The 22,979-nt window shown below is 38.3% G+C and overlaps 1 protein-coding gene across 1 annotated transcript; it reads right to left on the bottom strand.

The window, feature by feature from the left end:
- Positions 1 to 748: 748 nt before the first annotated feature.
- DYRK3 (dual specificity tyrosine phosphorylation regulated kinase 3) lies at positions 749 to 20,208 on the bottom strand. Its single transcript, XM_072425335.1, has 3 exons — positions 20,018 to 20,208; positions 12,980 to 13,095; positions 749 to 8,634 (listed from the first exon to the last, which is right to left on the bottom strand). Exons 1-3 carry the CDS (start codon positions 20,124 to 20,126, stop codon positions 7,087 to 7,089), a joined length of 1,773 nt encoding a protein of 590 aa, XP_072281436.1. The 5' UTR covers positions 20,127 to 20,208; the 3' UTR covers positions 749 to 7,086.
- Positions 20,209 to 22,979: the final 2,771 nt, after the last annotated feature.

Raw genomic sequence — 22,979 nt, 5'->3', positions numbered from 1 at the left:
AAAATTGCCGATCACACGCATGCTCAGTCAGCAAGTTTTTTTCCCCTATTTACATCACTCGATCTAGCGCCTGTGCAGTGCGAGATCAGGTGATGTAGGAAGAAGAATGTGGCCATACTGATTTCCCCTTTTGAATTCTTCCAAATCCTGATGCATTTTGAAACAGCATTCAGATATAGGTCAGCTAAAAATCACATACTGTTGCATTACCCACTACATTTGCTGAGTCTATTCTTTCTGTAAAAATACTTTTTAAGGCTGCTAAACTTTCCTCTTTCTTGTTTAAAGCGGAGGTCCTTTCTAAACAGTTATTGTTTAAACAGAAGTGGAGTTAAATGATGATGTTACTTCAACTTTACAAAAGGTAATATCTGTATTTCCAGGTATATTTTGTACACACAATATGGTTTTAAATTTTCGTATTAAAAATACTGAAAAGCAGAAAATGTGCATAGTAAAAAAGCAAAGCATTCTCTGCCTTTTTTAACATGACGCAGTGTTCTCCCTGACCCCTTTTAGGCAGAAGTACCACCCAGAACTAGGGGTGATTAGTGAAAACTTGGGTCACAATACAGGGGCCTACAGCTTCTTCCCACCCAGCTTGATATAACTAAGTCCAAGAGGATGGGGGTCAGGAGAAAGAACGTCCCTTACACTTCTAGCCAGTGGGAAGAATGTCACCCTTACAAGACAGCCAAAAGATCACTGGTGTCAGTTAGACTGAAATCATTAAGGTTTAAAACACACACATTTTTAAAAAGGTTTTATTTTAATATGGTCTCATAATACAAATGGCCCCTAAATTACATGTTATACTTTGTCGTTGTAATAAAAATTTGCATATTTTAGTTAACATCTTAGGGCCAGTGTCCTCAGACTTCTGTTTCTCCACTTTTAAGTTTATGGGAATGCAAAAGCCATGAATTTGGAATTCTCATTAAAGTCTCAAACTGATGTCAAAAGAATGCTACATTTGTCCATAGAAACCTAATGACACTGGCCCGTTTTTGGTAAAAACCTGGTCCTGGATCCAAAAGCCTGCTAATTCCATACATTCTTTAAAAAAAAATCCAAAAAACCATGCATATTTCAAGGTGCCACATATGTACAATACACAGTTCACAATAAGTACAACACAACTTTATGGTAATAGTATATGTTTAACATTACAATCCAGAACAAAATTACACATTGGGTTTTCCTTTGAGACGTTACAATGGATAAATTCAATAAATGAGTGTCCTAGTTGAAATAAAGCCTTAAACGTTGCAGTAATAATGCATAGTAATTGGGGCACAGCATCTTGAAAACTTTATATTCCACCAATAGGTCAGTGGGGGAACATTCTGAATTGGTTTACGGCAAAAGAATATATATTCAAACCAAATTATGGGTTACGTAAAGGGTATTTGCAGTGAAAAACCACCAACGACACCACACAGGAGGTACCTTAGATAGTTGCATGTTAGGTCCACCACACTATTAAACATTATGGATGCTCAGAATGATACATTTCGCTCTAATGCCAATACTGACCAAGTTTTCAAGATTAAGATCCTGGATGAATTCCTTTCCAGCCCCCCAGACTTTATGATTAGTGAGAATTACCAAATGTACAGAGGTGGGAAGGGGTGGGAACCAGGCTCATGGCCACAGAAATAGGTAAAAATTGATCAAATTTATTATTAAAAAGAAATAAATAAATTTGCTATATCTTCATGTTTCCCATATTTTAAAAGTCAAAGAAAAATGCTTTCCCAGTCACTCATTTCTACCTATACTAAATGTTCCACAAAATTAAACACATAATTGTATAACTAGATGTTCTAAAAAAGGGCAAAAATTGTTTAATCTATTATTAGCAATAAGAGCACATAGCAAAACTTTTTTGTGTTCTCTACTATTGGTGTCCATTATATTTTCAGACATAATTTTTATATAACACATAAATAAATGTCTGATACTTTTCTGAGATCAACATCCTGTACATCACAGAACACCAATGTTTTCAATGGGAAGTCAATGTTTTCAGCCAATTAGGCTCTACTGATTTGCACAGTGTTGTTTTTGTTAGCATTTTTATAGAAAGGGTAAGTGTTATACCTGGGTGTATATACAATTTAATTACAGAGTAGGCAGCAGAAAGGATGATACCTGATTGTAAGGGCCACACAGGATTGAAAACTAAAAAAAATGCTCAAGCTTTAAGCAGCCTAACACGGAAAGGGAAATGATCAATCATATAGTACGGTTTTTGAGCAGTGTGACTACCTGAACACACTCACATGTGAAGTGAGTTTGATATATACAGTTCAAACACAGGGCTAGAATATCAACTCTGTTCTTTGGCTAAAACCAATTTATTGGCCAAAGGATAGGTCCAACAAATGAAGCACAATAACTCACTGTTTGGCAGCACAGGTAAAGGGGCAACATACAATAGAATTTCATTGGTTTACGTCAGGGGTGTCAAACTCAAAAACACAGAGGGCCAAAATTAAAAACAAAGACAAAGTCGCGGGCCAACCTTGAGGAAATTTTTCCTTCTCATTAGATATAAACCCTTTTCATATAGAAACAAAAAGGTTTTGATTCATAGTCAATCTGGAACAAGCTTATAATAGAGAATTTTTATTTTAAGAAAAAATCTTCTGCCTCTTTGTCTATTTGTAGCCTTCTGAGTTAAATTTCAATGGTAACCTTTTTGCATAGACTAACAATAATAATAACAATATTCTTCTATGAAAATCCAACGATTCAAGTCCATGCCTTGGAGTAGCAAGGAAAAGTACAGCTGAGGGGGAGTGCTGGAAATGCCAGACCCGGCCAATGTGGAGCTCAATCTTATGAGGCCCGCCCTAAAACTCCCTCTTCATTGAAATAGCGCCGCTACTAATATTCCCAGCATTATTTGCTTCTATAAAATAGTCCAATGTGGGGCCACACATAGGCAGAGAGCCCGCTAGACAGAAGTGATGCTGGGAATCGTAGCAGCGGCGCTATTTCAATGCAGTGGCGGGCCTTTGGGGGCCAAAAAAAAAGGACATTGGGGTCCAGATTTGGCCTCCGGGGCAGAGTTTGACACCCCTGGTTTTTGTCCATTGTTAAACACTGCATTTGAAATTAAACCTTTAAATTAATAATTTACCTACTAGTTCAATAACACAATCTATTCTCATGCTCGACACCTCAAACTTTTCTTCTGTTCCTAGGTTACAGGCCATATTCATAAAACTACTCAGCAGTGAGTACATAGCTTTGATACATTTTTAAAAAAAAGTGGTGACCAACTTAATCGAAGGGAAGCCAACCGCAGCCTCTAGTACCATCACACAGCTTCATGTAGTATTTAGACATCCAGGGACTGTGAGCATATTTCAACTGCATTTGGAGAGCACAAGTATAGCCTCTTTATATTATAATAAAAACACATTTATGGTTCCCTAAAATTACCAGCGCAGTATTTAATATTCCTCACGGCATGTCTCAATGTAAAAAGGAAAAATAATAGGCAAAAAGGAATGAATCATGTATAAATTGGAGTGAAAAATGTCAGTGTAACAAATAGATTTCTTTACTTTCCTGAGTTCTGGTTCTTGCAGTGCAGGTACTGTGACATGTTGCAAAAGTTTTGGCAGTATTTGTACTGTAGTAAAGTGCAGCAGTTATGTTGCATGTATGGTGTAAAGCACCTTCCCAGAGTGAGGGGATGTGTTCCCAGATGATGACTTGACCACAACACTTCTTCACCCTTTGTAGGCCAGGTCTGATCTCCAGGTTGCTGGAGCTTAAGGGCTATGGATACCATGGGTTGCAGGTTTGGCTCAAGAGCATTACAAGATAAAACTGGGCAAATAGCAAGATAAAATCTCTCTTCAAAGATAAAAGTAATATACAATAAAACATTAAAATTTGAAAAAGCAGATTTAGCTGAAACGTCCCCCTTTTTTTCAGAGCTGTCCTTTGAAGATCTCCCTTAGTGGCATTCAGCATAATTCAACCTAATTTCTCTCCAGACGGTCAGATAGTTGCAACCCAACAGTGAAAAAGGATCACAGCACTTTCCCTTCTTCTATCAGTATACTTCTTTTCAGCACATAGGACAAATGTGTGTGCTGCTTCCTTCTCACACTTCAGCACATTACAGGAATAGTATGAGGCTAGTACCAGGCCGGACTAGGATACTTTCAATATTTGCATTTAAACATTACATTAAGTAATGAAATAATGAATACAGAACTGCATTTATTGGTGTCTTTTGGATTTACATATAGTTCAGCTTTATCTAATCATAACATTTTGCTTTGTTGATCGCCCCATTCATGAAAGTAGCTTCATGCTGCATTGTGTATCTAGAACGCATGCCTGATTTCCTGTATACTTTCTATAGCAGGAAGCCTTCTACAAATAACCCAGAAAACGTGTGTAGTAAACACAGAGCATTGTCAAGAATGTTACAAGCCAAAGCAGTTCACAACACTAATGCTTCATACACACATCAGATGATTGTCTCCCGAAACAATCATGCTCAGCTCAGGCAAGAATTTGACGTGTACAGTGGTCTCCCAATGTCAATAATCAGTCCAACAAGGTGTGGAAACTATCACAAAAGGTTGCTTCCAGCAACAACCATCTAACATCTGTGTGGGGACTTAAGAAGGTAGTAGAGCAAAAGAAAGGGGAAGTAAGAGGGAAAGAAATAGGCTTTTTGCTAATTTTTTATATATGGATATATACATACACACATGCACATACATACACACACAAAATCAAATATGAAAAGGAGGGATAGTATTAACCACATACAACTAAAAAAACACACACACACAAGCTTGGGGCTACTTTTGAATTGCTAATTATGTGTTGGTCTTCCAAACACTAATTATGCCACAGAGGCTGAAGTTATGTTATACAAAAAGAAAATGAGCTAATTTTGCTCCCAGAAGACTTGATAACATTTCAGCCCTTTAATATTAGTACAGAGCACCTGCTCTATGTTTATATTGAAGGTTACCAAGACATTGCTATAGCTGCAATGCCAAGGTATGAAATTTTAGGACAAAATGCCTAACAACCCCTGCACCTGCAAAGGTCAGTTTTTTTTTTCTTCAATTGTTCCAATTTTTTTCTTGAAATTTCACCTCAAAGAGCCTAAAACTGAAAGTAGGGAACCTACAGTATAAAAAGATGCCGAGTAACGGAGAAACCAGACTATTTAAAGAAATGTTTTGTGAAAAAAAAAAAAGTGAGACCATGTCAAGTAAATACCAAAAAATCAAACTTCTAAATATGCGTGCACCTACAGAAAATGACAAGTATACTTTTAAAACCTTTGCAGTTAATTTACATCTTACGGTAAATTATGGCCCTAGAATTATTTCTCTCCCCTTCGGATGTTAAGATAAACTAACATGCTGCAAACATCTGCATTTACTAGGTTCAAGTGTAAGTGGGGCAGGAAACCCCTAAATGAAGATTACCTAGGAACTTCCATTTTCTTGTATGCTTTGATTAATGTGCCAATATCCCTAAAATGTCATGTTTCTCTCGCTCTCTCGGACATACTCACTGATAGAGAGAAAATGTTTTATATGCGGGGAGGTAACTAGAAGTAACTTTAAACAACTCTTAGTAATTTCTTCTTTAAATTATACAATTAATATTGAAAGGATTACTATGTCCCTTTGCCCTGTATCCTATTTACCTGTTTTCTAGTGTTCCACATGCAAGGCTTACGACCACAATAGAGTAAAAAGAATGCTTAAATCCAACAAAAAAAATAAATCTTTGTTTAAAAGGAATTTTTCCTTATTTTATCTAAAAATTAAAATCATTAGTTTGGTTACTACAGTTGTTGATGGCATTCCTTTGCATGATTTTTATATTCTACCTTGGAGTCACAACAATAATTGCCATACTATAGTAGGTAGGCATAAATTACCTAAAAAACAAACCATTCAGGATGTGAATAAAGTAATGTGCTGTGATATCATAAATGATTACTATTGTAGTGGCTGTTTAAATGACAAAATTGTACTGCATTTGTGCTTTGTAACTTGATGCAAAACTTCAAGCCTTTAGGCGTAAGCTATGTCAAGCTGAAAGATGCAGCCCAAAATTACTAAATAAATTACAGTAAAAAACATGCAAAGTTTCCTATTTGATGACCTGGCATGGACTGCTACATGTTACTGTTGAACTGAGAATTCCAAATGACAGACAACTGCTAACAGTATTCTTGGCGTGCTGACTATGCGATATATGATACACACACAATGCTGCCTGAGCATGAACAAATATATCTGTTCCGAGAAACACATTACATGCACAGGAAATGAGGACTAGATATTAGAAAGTGGCACCAATAACTGTGATTTTCAGTTTGTATAACTGCCAACACAGTGCCATGGAACATGACATGCATGACATTTTTAAACATCCCCTTGGGAATGGATGACCAAATGTTTAAAGATGTGGGCAGGTCTACAGATTCAAATTTTAACAGCCACACCACATTCTGTGATCAGTAATAGACAGTAAAGGAAAAAATAGGATGAGCACAACCATGTGTCAATGGGTTTCAGTTACCATTAAGCCAATTTAAAAATTAGAGACGGGAGTTGTTTGCTCTATGCAAAAACACTCGATAATAGCAAATCAAGTCAAAGACTTGATTATTATCAAATAAAAAAAATCTGAAGTGACAAGCTTTGTTTAATAACTAACCTAGTTTTACTGTATAAGAATGTTTAACATATTAAAATCCCTCTTCTAAAGTAGATATATGACCTTGTCAAGCAGGAAAATTAGGGCACAATTGAAGGTGACTTGTGTGCTTCTACATGACAATTACAAAACACATGGACCTATAATTTAAACTTACATAAAATATGTTTGTATCACGTTAATTAAAAAGCTTAGCCCTTAATTTTTTTTTTCTACTGGTTTGCATATAGTCACAGAATTCAAGAATTTCCTCTTTTTTTTTTTTTTTAGTAAACCATACAATTAAAAATTAGGAGTCTTGTGTAAAATGAGGGGTAGTAAAATATCCACATTGCTATATTTAAAACCTGTCTGCTAGGATTAGCTGACTAATTTGGGCAAGACAGTTCTAAGTGGTATGCTCCCATCAGAGGTACTCATTATATTGGCCCGTAACTTATTAGTTACCCCAGCGACAGGGGGTAGCTTAGAACTAATCCCTGGGAAAGAGCTGATATGGCTGGCAATTTTATTTCCAGAGGACTTATCCGTTACTGGGGGCCTAGGCAATCGCTTGCATATCCACTGATGACGTAGAGCCTGAGTTGGGGTCAAGCGTGCAGATGGATCCCAATTTAAACAACCTTTCAAGAATTCGATGAAAAGAGCATCTTCACAGCCTTTCAAAGCTGCAACCCAGTCCTTGGTACCAGGAGCACCACGCATCTTGCCCCTGCGTGACCTGCTTCCATTTAGGACAACGGATCCATTAGGTAGTGTAGTGACTGTGCAGTAACGAGGGTAGCCCTTGGAACTTACAAAGTTCTTTGATCTTTTAGATTGCTCTAAAAGCTTTGAAGGAGGAGCTCCAAGGAGTTCCATCATGCATGCTAACTGATCCCCTTCATCTTCACCCGGAAATAGAGGGTAGCCAGTCAACAGCTCAACTAAAATGCAGCCAAAGCTCCACATGTCAATTGGCATTCCATAACGACTTCCCAAGATGACTTCGGGTGCCCGATAAAAACGAGACTGTATATATGTGTAGACTCTCTGGTGCTCAAAGCAACTTGATCCAAAGTCTATCACTTTAATTCCACTGCGCCCTTGTTGCTTTAGCAATATATTCTCTGGCTTAAGGTCACAGTGGATAATGTTATGCTTGTGCAGACCTTCCAAGCATTGTAAGATTGAATGGGCAAACTTACGGACTAGCTGTAGACTGAAACCCTGGAATTTACTTCTTTTAATTAGTTCATACAAATTTATGCTCAGCAACTCAAAAGTCATGCATATGTGATTGCGGAACGTAAAACTTTCCAGCATATGGATAACATTCATGCTCCCAGTTTTATCTTGCTTTTTTAGATGCTCTAGAATGCGGATCTCTTCTGCTGCCTGCCGATGGAATCTCTTTTCATTGCGGACAATCTTCAGTGCAAAATGTTGATGAAGTTTGTGGTCATAAATTTTTGCCACCTGGCCAAAGCTACCCTTTCCAATAACTTTTATGACTTCATAGCGGTAGGCCAGGTGATCATGGGGGACTAATATATATCCCCCCTGGTCATCATCATAACTTCCATTATTTGGACCCCCAACTATGCCTTGTCTCTTTTTTGCATTTGGACCCACAAAGTAAATCTCAGGAAAATTGTTTATCTCCTGCAGTTCATAAGAGGTCAGCTGGTGTTTGTGTTGCTTTAGCACTTGTTCAGGAGTTAGATAGGTGGACTTTGCAGACTTGATGGATCCATCACTAGATTTTGAGTTTCCTGAGCTATCGGAGCTCTTCTCTTTGGTCAGTACTGGCAACAACCTGTCAGTCCCAGGGATTTTAGAAGTGGTTCTAAGGTTTCCAGAGTTCTCATATAATTGCTGGACTTTGACATGTTGGTGATCCTTCATTGTGAATTTATTTCCACTTATCTATAGATAGAGAAAAGAAAAATAAACTTAACAATAAATAAACTAAACAATAAAATAAAAAACATTTTTAGATATACATATATAAGTATAACCCCTTCGCACCTGTAATCTCTATGTGCTGTGCTCTGTATGATGCCTCAATATGAAACATAGATTCATTAATAAATGTTTTCCCTTTTGAAACCAAGTAGCCTTTACTTTGTGGGGCTACACACTCCTAATTCTGGCTATCACTGATGACTGGGAACCAACAAATACCTATCGCTGCTCCGCATCTAGATGCATGTAGAGTCCAAGAAATTTGCACCAACACAGCCACTACCAGCTGCCTGCCAGAAAAAAGAACATTACAATTTTTGCAAGCGTTTTTGAGTCACAAACCTGCTAGTTTAAACATGCCCTTAGGCTGAATTCAGGCACAAGAACAATGAGTGGACTAGTTGGAGGCCACTTCCCCCTTTATTTCTGCTATCGCTAGCAGCAAGAGCTCTCATTCATTCAGTGGGCAAGAACTTGCTGCCTGGGATAGAGGGGATTAAGGGGGCACAGCAGCTGCCAACTGTGCAAATGATTATATGTAGTCTACGCCAAGATTTACTTTTAGGTTCAGAATTCCTGCCATGTGGTTAACTACTCCCAGGCTCCTATTTACCACAACTTGTTGTCCGGGAGCAGGCATTTTTTTGCTGGCATTTAGGTGTGGTTGTAGAGCAGCAGACTACTCTAGAAAAATGCACCACAACCACACTGCAGTCATACACCTCCTTAAGGGATGTTAACAATTCCCATTTGTTTCAATAACAACCAGGGATTTGAAACATGACTGGTTGATAGCAATGAACTATTCCAGTACCATTTAAATTAAAATCAAAGTCTGAGCCTTAAGGAAGAATGTGGAATATCAGGAAAGATTTTGTTTAGAACAATAAAATGCTGTTTTTGTCAACAAAAATACATAAACTTATCTAACATTTACAAAACAATATATGTGTGCACTAAATAAGGAGTAAATGTACGTAGTTTAAACATCTTAGCAAAGGGTAAAAAAAAGTCTAGAGTCAGAAGATTCTAACATTTCAATAGCAGAAGGTCAGACTTTAGGGCTATTCACAGAAAATGGAGAATCTAGCATGTGTACAGCGCTCGTCTGACATTGTTCGAGGATCGTTCCACCAACGACGAACGATCGTAATACAAGTGAAGGAGAGAGACAGAGCAGCGCTGTATGTACTATCCATAGAGCAAATGGCACTGTATGTACTTGTATTTGTTGATGGAAATAATTGTGAAAGATCAAATCCAATGACAAATACTGAACGTACGTAGCCTAAAGCAACATACACATTTCCAGTGGTTCTTGCCCGAAAAGCGGTGCAGGGCCAATATCGGATGAGAATCTGGAGTGTGTACAGCGCGCGCCGTTCATCGTTCGAAAGACCACCCTGGCGGATCCACAGATGATGAACGGCGAACTATTGTAATGCAAGGGAAAGGGGAAATTGCGCAGCAGGGTGCCGCTCTGTCATTCTCCCCCTCCTCTCTGCATACAGCAGAACGGTGCAACACTCGTTCATGCATCGTGCAGTGCATAGTTGTTGGAAAGGATCCTGAAAGATCCTTTCCAACGACTATAATTGGAAGTTTTTGCACGGCTTTAGTCATACTATCCATATTTATTTATTTATAACAGGATTCTTATATATTGTGTATAACAAGAAAAAATAAACACCTTGTGACATCTCTTTTTCCTCTACCACAGCAGCTCCTCGAAACACTGCACCCTTGATTCTTTTGGTATATAACACTAGTCACACACAAATATTCAAATTCAATTTTCAGGCGTCTCCTAGATTTAATTACAATATAGGTATAGGAATAGATGTATTAAGGTATTATTAATATTTATTGTATTTTTAAAAACAAAACAAAAAAAAAAAACTTACCTTTAAACCTGCAGGGCTGATTTTTCAGTCCAGACATTTAACAATGGTACCTTTGCTAGACATTCATCACCTACTGCATAAATTCAGGTTGTAATCCGGACTTAATGTGACGGCTGGTAGGCGCAAAACAGCGGAGTTATAATTGATAGTTATACGCTCGCAGCCTTTTATCACCCGACACGTCTTTACATAAAATGGTTGTCTACCCTATTATGTAAAGTGAAAATTCTGAGTTTAGGTACGCTTTAAAGCAAACCTAAACTGAAAAAACAAAAACAAAAACAAAAAAAAAACACCAGGAGGTAGTACCAAGATGTTGCATGTCACTGCAGGTTGACTAAACTCAGGTAAGTATGTGTTATAATCATAAAGCATGCTGTGCATACTTGATGATTATGGCAGAAGCTCACCAGCCACCGGTTTAGTTCTGCTGTAAAGTGCACCTGTAAAGTGCAATAAAGATCACAACCAAGACTCTTGAACTGTGTTAGTTTATTACAGCTTATCAACACTGGAGGTGCATTTTACAACTTTGGACCCCAAACTGATTATAGCTTGCTGAGGCTTTTAAAGCAGTCCTTCAGCTTTGTAACAAAATGAATGGAAATATGGCCCACAGGTCAAACATCCACCAACACACTTGAGACACTTGTACTGTGTTCCCAAAGCCTGCGTAGGAATTATTGCAGCCATGTACTACCGCTGAGCCTGTTTTTGAGCAATTCACACTAGCCACAGAACACATCAATGTCCTCTGACAGGCTCTGGCTTTCCACCACCGAGGCTGCATTTTCTTACCAGAACAGTCACCCCCTTTTGAAGACCTACATTTGAAACACAGTGGTTTTGTATTATCTTGAGTCTTGGTTTCTGATATTTTCACTTGCACTAAAGCTGCGTACACACTTGCAATTTTTGTCGTTGGAAAGGATCTTTCACGATCCTTTCCAACAACAAGGGACTGCACGATGCATGAACGGTGCTGTACATACATATAATATATCTGCATTTGTTATGGGGGCAGGATATTTGCAACTTTTTAATTTCATTTAGATAACAGAGACCGTTGATCCAGGTATTGTCCAATTGCCTCACGAAATCAGGAAGGATTTTTTTCCCTGTTGAAGCAAAATCGTACCAAGGTTGTTTTGTCTTCCTCTGGATCAACGTCTATAAGGGTATGGAATATGTTTATTTCCTAGTTGTTGAACTTAATGGACTTTTGGTCTTAATTTGAACTTAATGGACTTTGGTCTTAATGAACTAATGGTCTTTTTCAACCTGACTTACTGTGTAACTGTGGAAAATGTTTTATTTAATTACAAATCATTAGTGTATTTTACCTAGGTCACGTGGCTGTCTTAGCAATTGCATGGGAAAAGGTCCCTGTGCTCATAGAAAACAGAAGTAACAGAAGTGATTACAGGGACTGTCCCAAGACCAGACCAGAAGAAGGTTATAAATGTACAAACGCCAACAATAGGCTTTGAATTAAATGTAAAATCCAGCAATTTACATGCTGAGAAATAAAACATTTTTATGTAAAAAAAAATTAGCCTAACAAAGCATTAGCACATACAAAAGTTGAAAAAAAAAAGTATACATAGAAAGGGGGTCAGAAGAGACCTAAAACAATACTGCTAGGGCTGTTTTACCGTATCTGTCGCCAAGTTGCTCTAGGTCTTTTATTGATACATGCAATCATGTATTTTAACTGAATGTCTGCTGTGAAAGTTTGTTAAAATATTTAACAGAAGTTAGGAAACAATTTAAACCGGACCTAAACTCAACAAATTTTACTTTACATAAAAGGTTAGACAACCCTTATATGCATAGTAAAAATTTTATTTTTTATTTATTATTAAGTGCAACACCCTTTAAAAAAATAAATAAATAAAAGGTGCAGGCACTGCCCCTTTAAGTCTGAATAGACTGAATGGGATCGCAGAGCCTCCCAGGATGCATGACTTATTTCAGTCTTCAGTCCATTCAGACTTAAAGGGACGGTGCCTGCACATTTTATTTTATTTTTTTTCGCTGCTCCTATTGCGCATGCGCACAAGGGGCTTTTTTTTCCACTAAGGGGAAATAAATTACAATCACATGCGTGCGCAGTGAGATCGCTTTCTCTTTTTTTCCTTTACAGCCAGCTACATCACCCGATCTCACACCTGTGCAGTGTGAGATTGAGTGATGTAGTAAGAGGACAGGAAAAGAACACTGACGATGGCAGCACCCAGTGACGGGATCAGAAACGGGGTCCAACCCCATCGGATCCAACCCCATCGATGGATCTGCAGGAATAAAGGTGTGATTTTTTTTTTTTCACTTTAGTTCTGCTTTAAGCAAATTAGATGGAAAGATAGAACTTGAAGGACGAAGAATAGTGATTTGCTACTTACAACAAGCCCACCAATAGAAGGTAAAGTGGATGGACTCTCTTTTTCTGCTGCCGCATCTTGTACTGACTCATGATCGACCCTCATATAGGAATCATATAGTCCGTCTCCATATCGCACTGCAAAAAGCAAAACCAAACACAATAAACATACTAAACTGATTTTTGTGTATGTATCCCCACCACCCAAACCCCAAAACACTGCTATACCATTTAGGATGTCATAAACATTGAAAATAATATTCGTAAAGTTATGAACAGAAGAAGTTGCATGTATATGTAGCTGTAAGTCAACATAAAGTCTTTTTTTTTTTTTCCCCGTTCTGAAAAAATGAAGTAAAATGCAAGTGTGCACCTTTATTATCCCCATTCTATTAGTCTCAGTTTAGCAACAAGGTAATAGACAGTCCAAGCATTTCAGAGATATCAGCATCATTTATTTATATCTTGCACAGAATGCCAGATATTTCTAAGGAACCCGAATGCTGTCATTGACTTTACACTGCAACAAAGAAAGCACCAAGTTTCACAAAGCAGTGAACAGCAGAAAGTAGTAAACTTCCTTAGAATGTCAAGAAAATGGAAAACACTAATAAAAAAAAATCCATCAGGAACAGGCCTAGTAGGTTCAAAGCCATACAAGATTAAGAATACAAGTTTTTGGGAGTCTACGGCTTGTGTTATTGGCACCACGCAGCTTCAAGATGAGAGTAACAACAAAGAAGGCTCCCTTTCAACTGTGAAGACTTGGTGTTGCGGGTGTGATCAAAATCACTATTCTATCCAGAAGATTCCTATGAAACTAAGCAAGTTCATTTTTGCAACACATTCTAGTCCATTACAAAAGTGTCATCTCAAAATTTTTTTTTTCAACTCTGCGGGTGTCATTCCATAAGGATGGCTACATCCTCCTTAGACCACAAGCAAAAGATGGAGGTAAGAGAAGTATAATTCCAGCTTTTTTTTACAGGAATATGTTTCACCTACCAACAGTAGGTAATTTGCATATTTTGCCATTTTTCATGGCTAGGATGGGATGGGATCTAACCACACAGGTGCTGATACATTAAGCCAAAACAACAGAGCTGCAGTACAAAGGGCCAGCATTATTAAATATTCAAAACTTTTCTCTTTAAGTAAAGATTTGAAATTTGAACCATCTTCTAATTAAACTGTTGAAAACCCTACAGGACAATCAGAGGTGTCAGCCTTCAGAATCCCAATTACTTGTGCACTTAAGGTGGCTGAAGAGCCCAAACCTGGAAGAGGACTGGATGAAGAGGTCAGTGACAAAGCAGGGAGAGGTGAATTTGGTTAAATAATTGTGAACAAGCATGACATGACACCTCCTATTGGCTGCCCAGGATTGGAATGGAAGAGCAAGGATGTAAGCGGGATGTATTTGCAAAAATCTAACTATAAAATATGTATTGTGATACAGGGGTTCAACATACTGCAATACTGTAGGCAAGAAAATATATTACAATGTTGTATTTATGTCAGTGATTGATCCCCAGGAAGATTCTGTTTACAGTACAGTAGATCTGTGTCTGCATTGTTCTTCCTCTATGATGCAGGTTGCTGAGGGGGTGTTCCGCACAACCCATTACACACTATTAAGTCGCCTATGTTCACATTTTACTATGCATCAGGTTTTGTTGCTGTGAAGTTAGGGAATCAGGAGGATTATTTTTAGGGGCTATGTTTTGGATAGGTTAACTTGTGATTAAGGTTAGGCAATGGGTAGGAGAGATAAGGTTAGATAACAGGTAGGAAGGATTTAGGCGATGTACACATGTGCAATAATTGTCGTTGGAAAGGATCTGTCACGATCCTTTCCAACGAGTAACGACTGCACGATGCATGAATGTACACACAGCACAGCCATTGTGCTCTATGGAGAGGGGAGAACGACAGAGCGGCATCCCGTTATGCTCGCTCCTCCTTCACTTCCATTATGAACATTCATCATCCATAGTGTTTGGATCCGCCAGGACGGTCGTTCATACCATGGGCGACGAGCCCTGTACACATGCAAGGTTCTTGTCTTTTATCAGCCCTGAGCCTATTATCAGACGAGTACCATTGCACGTGTGTACCTAGCCTTAGGTTAGAAATCAAGGTAAGACACACAACCAATCTATCAATGTAACCAATTTAAGCACATAAATTAAATTCATTTTTTCTGCCGAGACTGCAGTTGCCAATGTACATATAAAGTTGTAAAGCACCTGAAGGGCCAGTGACATAACCACTGGTAATGTACATATTGGGATAATAAGAAACCTGGCCGGCTGACCTACCTTTCCCATTGGGTGGTGGTTGTCACCCTAACACAAACCAGCCAATAGTAAGGTGGGCCACACTGTTCTTTAATAACTCAATTTGTGCAATAAAATACACTGACAACTCTGTGCTGCCATAACTAACTATAGCAGCAGTCCCTAGTACCTAGAAGTGGCACTGTCAAAGGATTTGGACAGCAGTTTTAGGGAGGTTTTTGTTCCTTCACAAGGTACAGCAACCAAATAAATATGCAGAATGGTTTTGAGGGGATAGGGGTTAGGGGCTTTTGCCCAGAGATAGATATTCCAGATACAAAGCATCTTTTTCACTGATGTATATTCATTTTAAATATTGTTTCACAAACAGGAAAAAAAATTGTATAACCTGTAAACATTTGCCTTCTTTTTTAAACTCAATTACCTCTATATTCATGATCATCTTGAATGCCTTAATAAAATTCTCAACATTTTAAAACATAAATTCTTCCCTTCTTTATGTTATCATCCAACTTTAATGACAAGGCAGAGCTAAAACATCGCAAAGAATTCTGGAAACAATGTCACAGACTCACTTTTTCCAGCTTGTGCAAATGCATATTTTGAAAAGGGCATTGATTTTTTTAATACTCCTTAAGGGTATAATCACAAGCTTTCTTTTCTTTTTGAACTTAGTAACAAAGTCAGACTGAAAAAGACAAAAGTCCATCAAGTAAAGCTACAAAGGAAATAAACACACTAGAATCCAGCATATCCCATATAAAAGTATACTGTACTGTATATAAATAGTTTTATTTATATATATGTTCACATTCAATAAAAAGTTTATTAGGAAAATTAATAACTGTGCACATAAATGTTAACACATGCAGACGTGCATTTTGATAAATTTTCACTGATTTCACTAGAAATCTGTATTGCATCTGCTTTGTTGTAGATGTGATGGGAGTCTTTGTGAATTTCAGTGCTGGACATAACAAGATGTTTGGAAATCCATCTATTCATGCCTGGGGTGTACTAAAGGATGTTTTGAATACCATGCGTCTCTGTCATTTCCGGTTTCCTGACATATAGTCATCCTAAATCTAAGGATAAGGGAGTACTGAGGATTGAGAGACATGTGGGCATGGCTAAATCTGTTACATGTGCCTAAATCCCAGTATTGACCGACTTGGTTTTTTACATTTATCTATGGATACATCAAAATGCATTTAATAGTACATTTAACATATGATCCCTAAAGCAAAGAAGAAGAAAAAAAAAAAGACATTACTTTTTGGGTAGGCTTAACCCCCAAGATATTTATAATCCAATACAATTGTTTGTGGTCCTCTGGGACAAAGATCTGGAGTGTATACAGTGTCCCCCAAGGTCACTGAGGAGGTCATTAGTTATCTGCTGTGTTGGATTACTAACAACTGTCCTCTAATGACTGCTATTGTAATACTATTTATAACAACGCAGCAGGGCCCCTCGCACTCTTCCTCTCCTCCTCCCACCCCCATAGACCAGATTAGGCTTTTAGACTATCTTTTCTAAACTATCACCCAGAAAGATCATGAGCGACTCTTTCGGGTGACAAATATTGTATACTTCGCATTCAGGTTTACAGACAATTTAAGCTTACAGGAGGTTTGGAGATCAGCCGTGGTGTGTTTAAGTAATTAAAATATCCATGCAAAATAGAAAACATTATTACAACATTGCTAAAAGTAGCAGCTGCTAATTACATCTATATCATCAACACCACAGGGAAATCTGTATCATCATAAGAAGCTTTACAATAAGTAGATCTACACAAGAAGTTCATGTGTTTATATTGTATGTGCTATAATTACAATACACTTATAAGACAATCAGAAGCAAAAATGTAACTGAATAGATACAAATAAGAAAGATCGATTGGTGCTGACTACCATAAGACAACGGCATGCACACTACACGTATTGTATGGGATTACCGATAACCTTATCCTGCTGCACGTGTAGCTCACAGATCTATTATGAGGTCACTTATTAATCCTTATGTATACTTCTAATACCCCCCCCCTCTCAATGTGGAGTATTTGTACATTTGTGGGGGGATCTTCACTATTTGACCTGGCTAAAAATTTAAAATGTATTTTTTAAATTACAGATCAAGCCTCCTGGACACCGTAAAGTGAACCTGTCACTAGCCTGACTAAGCTTGCTCTGTAGAAAAAAAAGCAACATATAACTTGTTTTTTTTTTGGGGGGGGGGGCATCATGTAAAATCTTTAGCCTTTATGAGCTACAGCAGGCAGTTGTCATCCAACATTTCTGGGTGATCCTGATAATGTTCCCCATTGCTAAGCCCTATATTAGGAAATAGTGGTGAGCTAGGGGTGGGATAAGGGAAAACACAATGGGTGAAAACTTATACAACACAACAGTAAATAGTAAATAGTAATCTGGTTCTTAAAAGCCACTTCTATTTTGAACAAATGTGGGGAGTTGGACGTCGGAGAGGTGCTGCAAATTATCGTTCATGAGCGCTTTCAGTGACATAAAAACAAACAAGCGCTGTACACACAGCACCATTTTGTTCTATGGAGAGGAACAGTGCTTGATGATCATCAAGCTGCCACGTCCGAAGGATGAACAATGTTAGGGGACCACTGTACACTGATAAAATGAGATGGGCCTTTTTATAATGGAAATCAATCTCAAAAAAGCAAACCACATCCCAATTATGTCAATAAGATTAACCAAAACGGCACTATAGAAAAGGTGCCAACCCAAGGGGGACTTTTAAGGTGATTCATTACAAGAAAAAATTTTATTGTACAGAATAAAAACTAAATTTTATTTCAAAATGAATAAAACATTTTTAAAACTTTACCAAGCATAGTTAACAATAAATGACAATATTATACTTAGTATACAAGGTTATGTGTGCTGGGTTTAGCGTCTCAAGGGCCAAACCACCTGTGTTCACAATATAAGAGGGGGGAAGGAAGGGGTTAGCAACCAATCCCTATATTTCTCGATGCGTTTCGTAGAATAAATCTACAAAATAGATTATTAGAAAAGAATAAATCCACTAAATGTGTTAAGAAATATAAGAAATAGTTGCTAACCCCTTGTTTCCCCCCTCTTCTATTTTAAAAATATTTGATTCATATTGATATAAAATTTAGTTTTTATTCTGTACAATATAATCTTTACTTGTAATGTATCACACCTTGGGTTAGCACCTTTTCTATAGTGCCATTTTGGTTGATCTAATGGACCACTGTACACGTGAGATTTCACTTGAAATGAGCATAGCTATTCATCCCGTTCAACAATCATCTGACATTCACATAGCTTAATTGTTAGTACACACAGATGAATTTTCACTTCCAGGCTGATAAAACAATGATAAAACTAATCTGAAGGGAATTCAGCCACCAATCGATTGAAAGAGACTGAATTTCTGGGTTGCAGTTAGTTGTTGATGGATTATAAGTGCTGAAAAAATATAATTAAAAAGTACACAAAATTAGTTTTGTGTTTACAAGCCTTGGAGGACATCTTAATAGGGGGTACGAGTGCAGTGTTTTAGGACTTCTAGCCAATTACTGATTGGCATATTAATCAGAAGCGGAGGTGTATTTGTGTGTATAAGGCCTTATGACACATGTAATATTGTCATTCCTATTCAATATTGCCAGATAAAGGTAAACTTTATAGGATAAATCCACTATAATTACCACATGTACATTTTTATAGTGTTATGCCTGCTAACTTTTCTCCAGTGGTAAAGCAGAAGGTCGTGATTCCCTACTATGGCAGAATGCTATTTCTTAATTCCTCAATATGTCCATGATGTGCTGCTTAAAGTGGAACCAGGAGGTAGGGTTTTCAGCAGGGTTTTGACACACAAAATATCTTTTGCCAAAAAACAGAGAAATTCTGGCTACTATGGCTCCCTGTAGCTTTTTGTTTTCACAGCACATGTAGTGCCCAGCCCTGCTCTATTCCTGGCACCGCTGTAAATAGAGCCAGTTGCTGGGGATAATGTAAAATAATTGAAGAGGATCATCATGGATCTGGAAGAGTCAGTGGTGTTGAGGGATGCAGCAGTGACAAGTTTTTGGATCTGTCATCACTGCAAGGCACCTACAAAAAGATAAACGTGTGACATTCGTGTGTATATTTGTCTTATGATGTTTTACCATTGTTCCTTTTTACGGAGCAGTTCACACCGGGGTTGATGTACCATTGGTGAAAATAGGACAAGTGCCACTACAAACCTTGGTGCATGTGAGGACAAAGCAAGTAAATCTATACTGAAACCATTGCAGAATGTTGCACATTATTATTATTGAACAGGATTTCTATAGCGCCAACATATTACGTAGTGTTATACAATAAATAGGGGTTGCACATGACAGACATATACAGACAGTCACACGGGAGAAGGACCCTGGCCTGAAGAGCTTACAGTCTAGGAGGTACTCCACCTGTGATAGTAGGAATGTCCTCAGTACATGTTCCTGCATGTCACTGGTAAGACGCCTGGCAGCCATGGTGACAGATTGGTGTCTTTGTTTCTAGGACTATATGATAACCTCCTAGTATAGTGAAGCATGTAGGAAGTGTAAGGGAAGTTCTCAGTGAAATCATGCAGAAATAGGAGAGCTGCCCATATTGTGCTGATAATCCCCAGCACCATGACGTCACACATGGAATGAGCCAGCCATGCTTACTGTAATGCTGGGCACATCTATATAAGGCACTGGGAACATACTGTACCTGCTGTGATGGGGCCCTCCGGCTTCCTTGTAAGGAGCATCATATCTGCCATCGGGACAGAAGCAATGACAGCTTGTTGTAATCCATCCCCGACACAGCTCGGGCTCATACGAGTCCCGCACCGAGCAGCCGGGCCCGTTCCCAGCACCTGACAGCACAACAATTAGGATCCATACACAACCCAAACAGAGGCCGAATGGGCGGGGCCGACCAGTGGGCGTGGCTTATTCTGCAGGCGGCGCGTTGTAATCTATTACAAAAGTTTTATTCGTACTGTACGCTGGAACTAATGTAATGGGCGGAGTCTACCTAAAAGCGGTGGGCGGAGCTAGCTAGGGAAAAGTTCCCAGGGAGAAGTGACGTGCAGCCAAGTAACGGATGTGGGGGCTTTAGAGACAGAGGAAGTACATGTTTGTGGTGCTTTCTTTGTCATTGCTGGAGACATTCGCTCCGTGGTTACCACCCTGCTCTACGACATAAAGCATAATTCCAATAAACCACACATGCTCTGTTATCCCACTTCCTGAGCACACATAAACCATGCATAGTTACCTCGTGCCCATTCAGCGTATGCTTACCTACCAGCCGTCCATGTAGGCTGCGGTAGTCACGCATGCGCAGTAGCTCCACATAGCACTCTAGGGCTGTCCCCAAGCTGGAGACACTGTCTTTGGGGAGTTGGTTTAGTTAAGCAGGAATATGTTTATTGTGTACTTCTAAGAAAGGGATGGAGATTATGGTGCATTGAGTTTGGGTTAAAGTAGACCTTCCACTGAAATGTCTGCTTATGTAGATGTCTCCTATTCCCTGTTTGAAAAATGCTGCATAAAGTAAAGAAAATTAAAAAAAATAAAAAGTCTTACCTTCCTTTGGTGTGGGTGATGTCAGAATGTTTTCTTGCAGTATCTGGGGGAAATTTACATTCCCAGATCTAAATAACACAGCCCAAAAGCATTGTATTAAAAAAACACATTTACAACACTGAGCAAGCAACAGATCACTATCCTAAAAGAGTTGTCACTAGATCAGGTCCTCCCTAACCACTGTAAAATAAAAAAAATTAAAATACTCCCTCCCTAATAAAAGTGCAAAATGAACACTGGTAATCCAATACTCTTACTGATGCACTTTATTTAAAAGGCCCACCCAACCAAGCCCAGGACATCTTCAGAGTAAGATATATGGCTTTTGTAACTCTAATTTGTCAGTCCAGCTATGTAACCTTAAAGGATGAGTCCACTTCCAAATAAACCACACATTATCACACAGTACTTATCTAGCGCCATCATATTAAGCAGCACTGTACAAAGTCCATATTCATGTCACTAGCTGTCCTTTAAAAGGCTCACAGTCTAATGTCCCTACCATAGTCATATGTCATCTAAGGTCAATTTTTGGTGGAAGCTAATTAACCTAACTGCATAGGGTTTTTTGGGGATGTGGGAGTACCCGGAGGAAACCCACACAGAGAGAACCTGCAAACTCCATGCAGATAGTGCCCTGGCTAGCATTCAAACCTGGGATCTAGCACTGCAAAGCCCAGATTGATAACCTCTGAACCACTGTGCTGCCCATAAAATGCTTTATGAATTCCTTACTGATCAAACCAAACCCATGCATTGTTACCCCATGCTAATTCAGTGTTTGCTTTGGTCCTAAATATCCTTGTACAGTGCTCTTGTCAAACTTGTGCAGTAGCTCCCTGGAGAAGCTATGCCTATGGGGAGTATGGGCTAGTTTACTTTAGTGGGGATTGAAAAAAGGATACATTTATGTAAAATTTTTAGGAAAGAGGGATTACAAAATGTAGAGACCATGGTGCTACATTGCACTAAATATTGGGTGTGAATAAAAGACAGAAAAATCCACAAAATGTGGATGTTTCCCCATTCCTGTGTACAAAACATTGTAAGTAAAGAAAATAAAAAAGTATTACCTTACTTCCCGACTTCCAGTGGGCTCCCTTAGGTGTTGGTGATGTCAGTGGGCTGTATCTTGTACAGACTTAGACAGACACTAATCTTAACCTATCACGTCCCATGGTATTTTTCTTAAGTTATTATATGCTATGTAAATTGGTCATTTTCTACTTGACACCACTACCCTCGCCCCATGCATTTTGCAATGTATATTTTCATTTGCTATTTCAATATATTACATTGAGATCAGTCTTCCAATAGAAGGATCATTTTATATTTAGAATGCCATTTTTTTCACACAATCTAGGTGTTCCCACTTTTTTAGGTGCATTATTATTACCCATAGCATATAGGTTTAATAACACATTGTTCCAGTTATATTTCATCTGAAAAGACCTTTTTATATCAGAGCCCCTGAGACATGTGGCAGCTATTTTGATTTTTGGACCTCAAGCTGGGTGGGATGAAATTGTAGGTGGGTGGCAGACTCTGCATTGTGACCCAACTCTTCAGTAACTACCTGAAAACAGCTGGGTGGTTACTGAAAAGTGTTGAGTGGTGTTCCCGGCTAAAAGGGGCTGGGGAGAACAGTGCTATAGTAACATTATGTAGCAATATGTGTTAACAAAGCTCAGTGATTTTGGTAACTTCTGGGTCTCATATATTACGTGTTTGTACAGTTAGTATTTATCTTTGTAATAATATATTTACAGATGAACTGAAACATTATTTTGTGATTTGGAAAGTCACAGTGTAGTATTTGGTTGCATTCATCTCATGCATAACATTTTTATCAGTGTGTCTGCTTTAATATTACTACACTAAGCTCTTTCCACATATTAAACCATGAAAATCATTCAAACACACCAAATGCCAAACAACTGCTTTGTGCATGAGGTAACAACATAAAGTTGCCTGCTCCAAGGACTTAAATATCCAATTTTTTAAAACAATATATTTGTTTTTTGAATGTAAATGCCACACAGAGTTAAAAGTAACAACTGGCTTATGGGTTAACAGCTTCAGTGTTCTCCTGGTACCTG

This window comes from Pyxicephalus adspersus, chromosome 1 (assembly GCF_032062135.1).
Source record: "Pyxicephalus adspersus chromosome 1, UCB_Pads_2.0, whole genome shotgun sequence".
Taxonomy (NCBI): domain Eukaryota; kingdom Metazoa; phylum Chordata; class Amphibia; order Anura; family Pyxicephalidae; genus Pyxicephalus; species Pyxicephalus adspersus.
The sequence above is the reverse complement of the archived record's forward strand: the minus strand, read 5'-3'. Positions and strand labels throughout refer to the sequence as shown.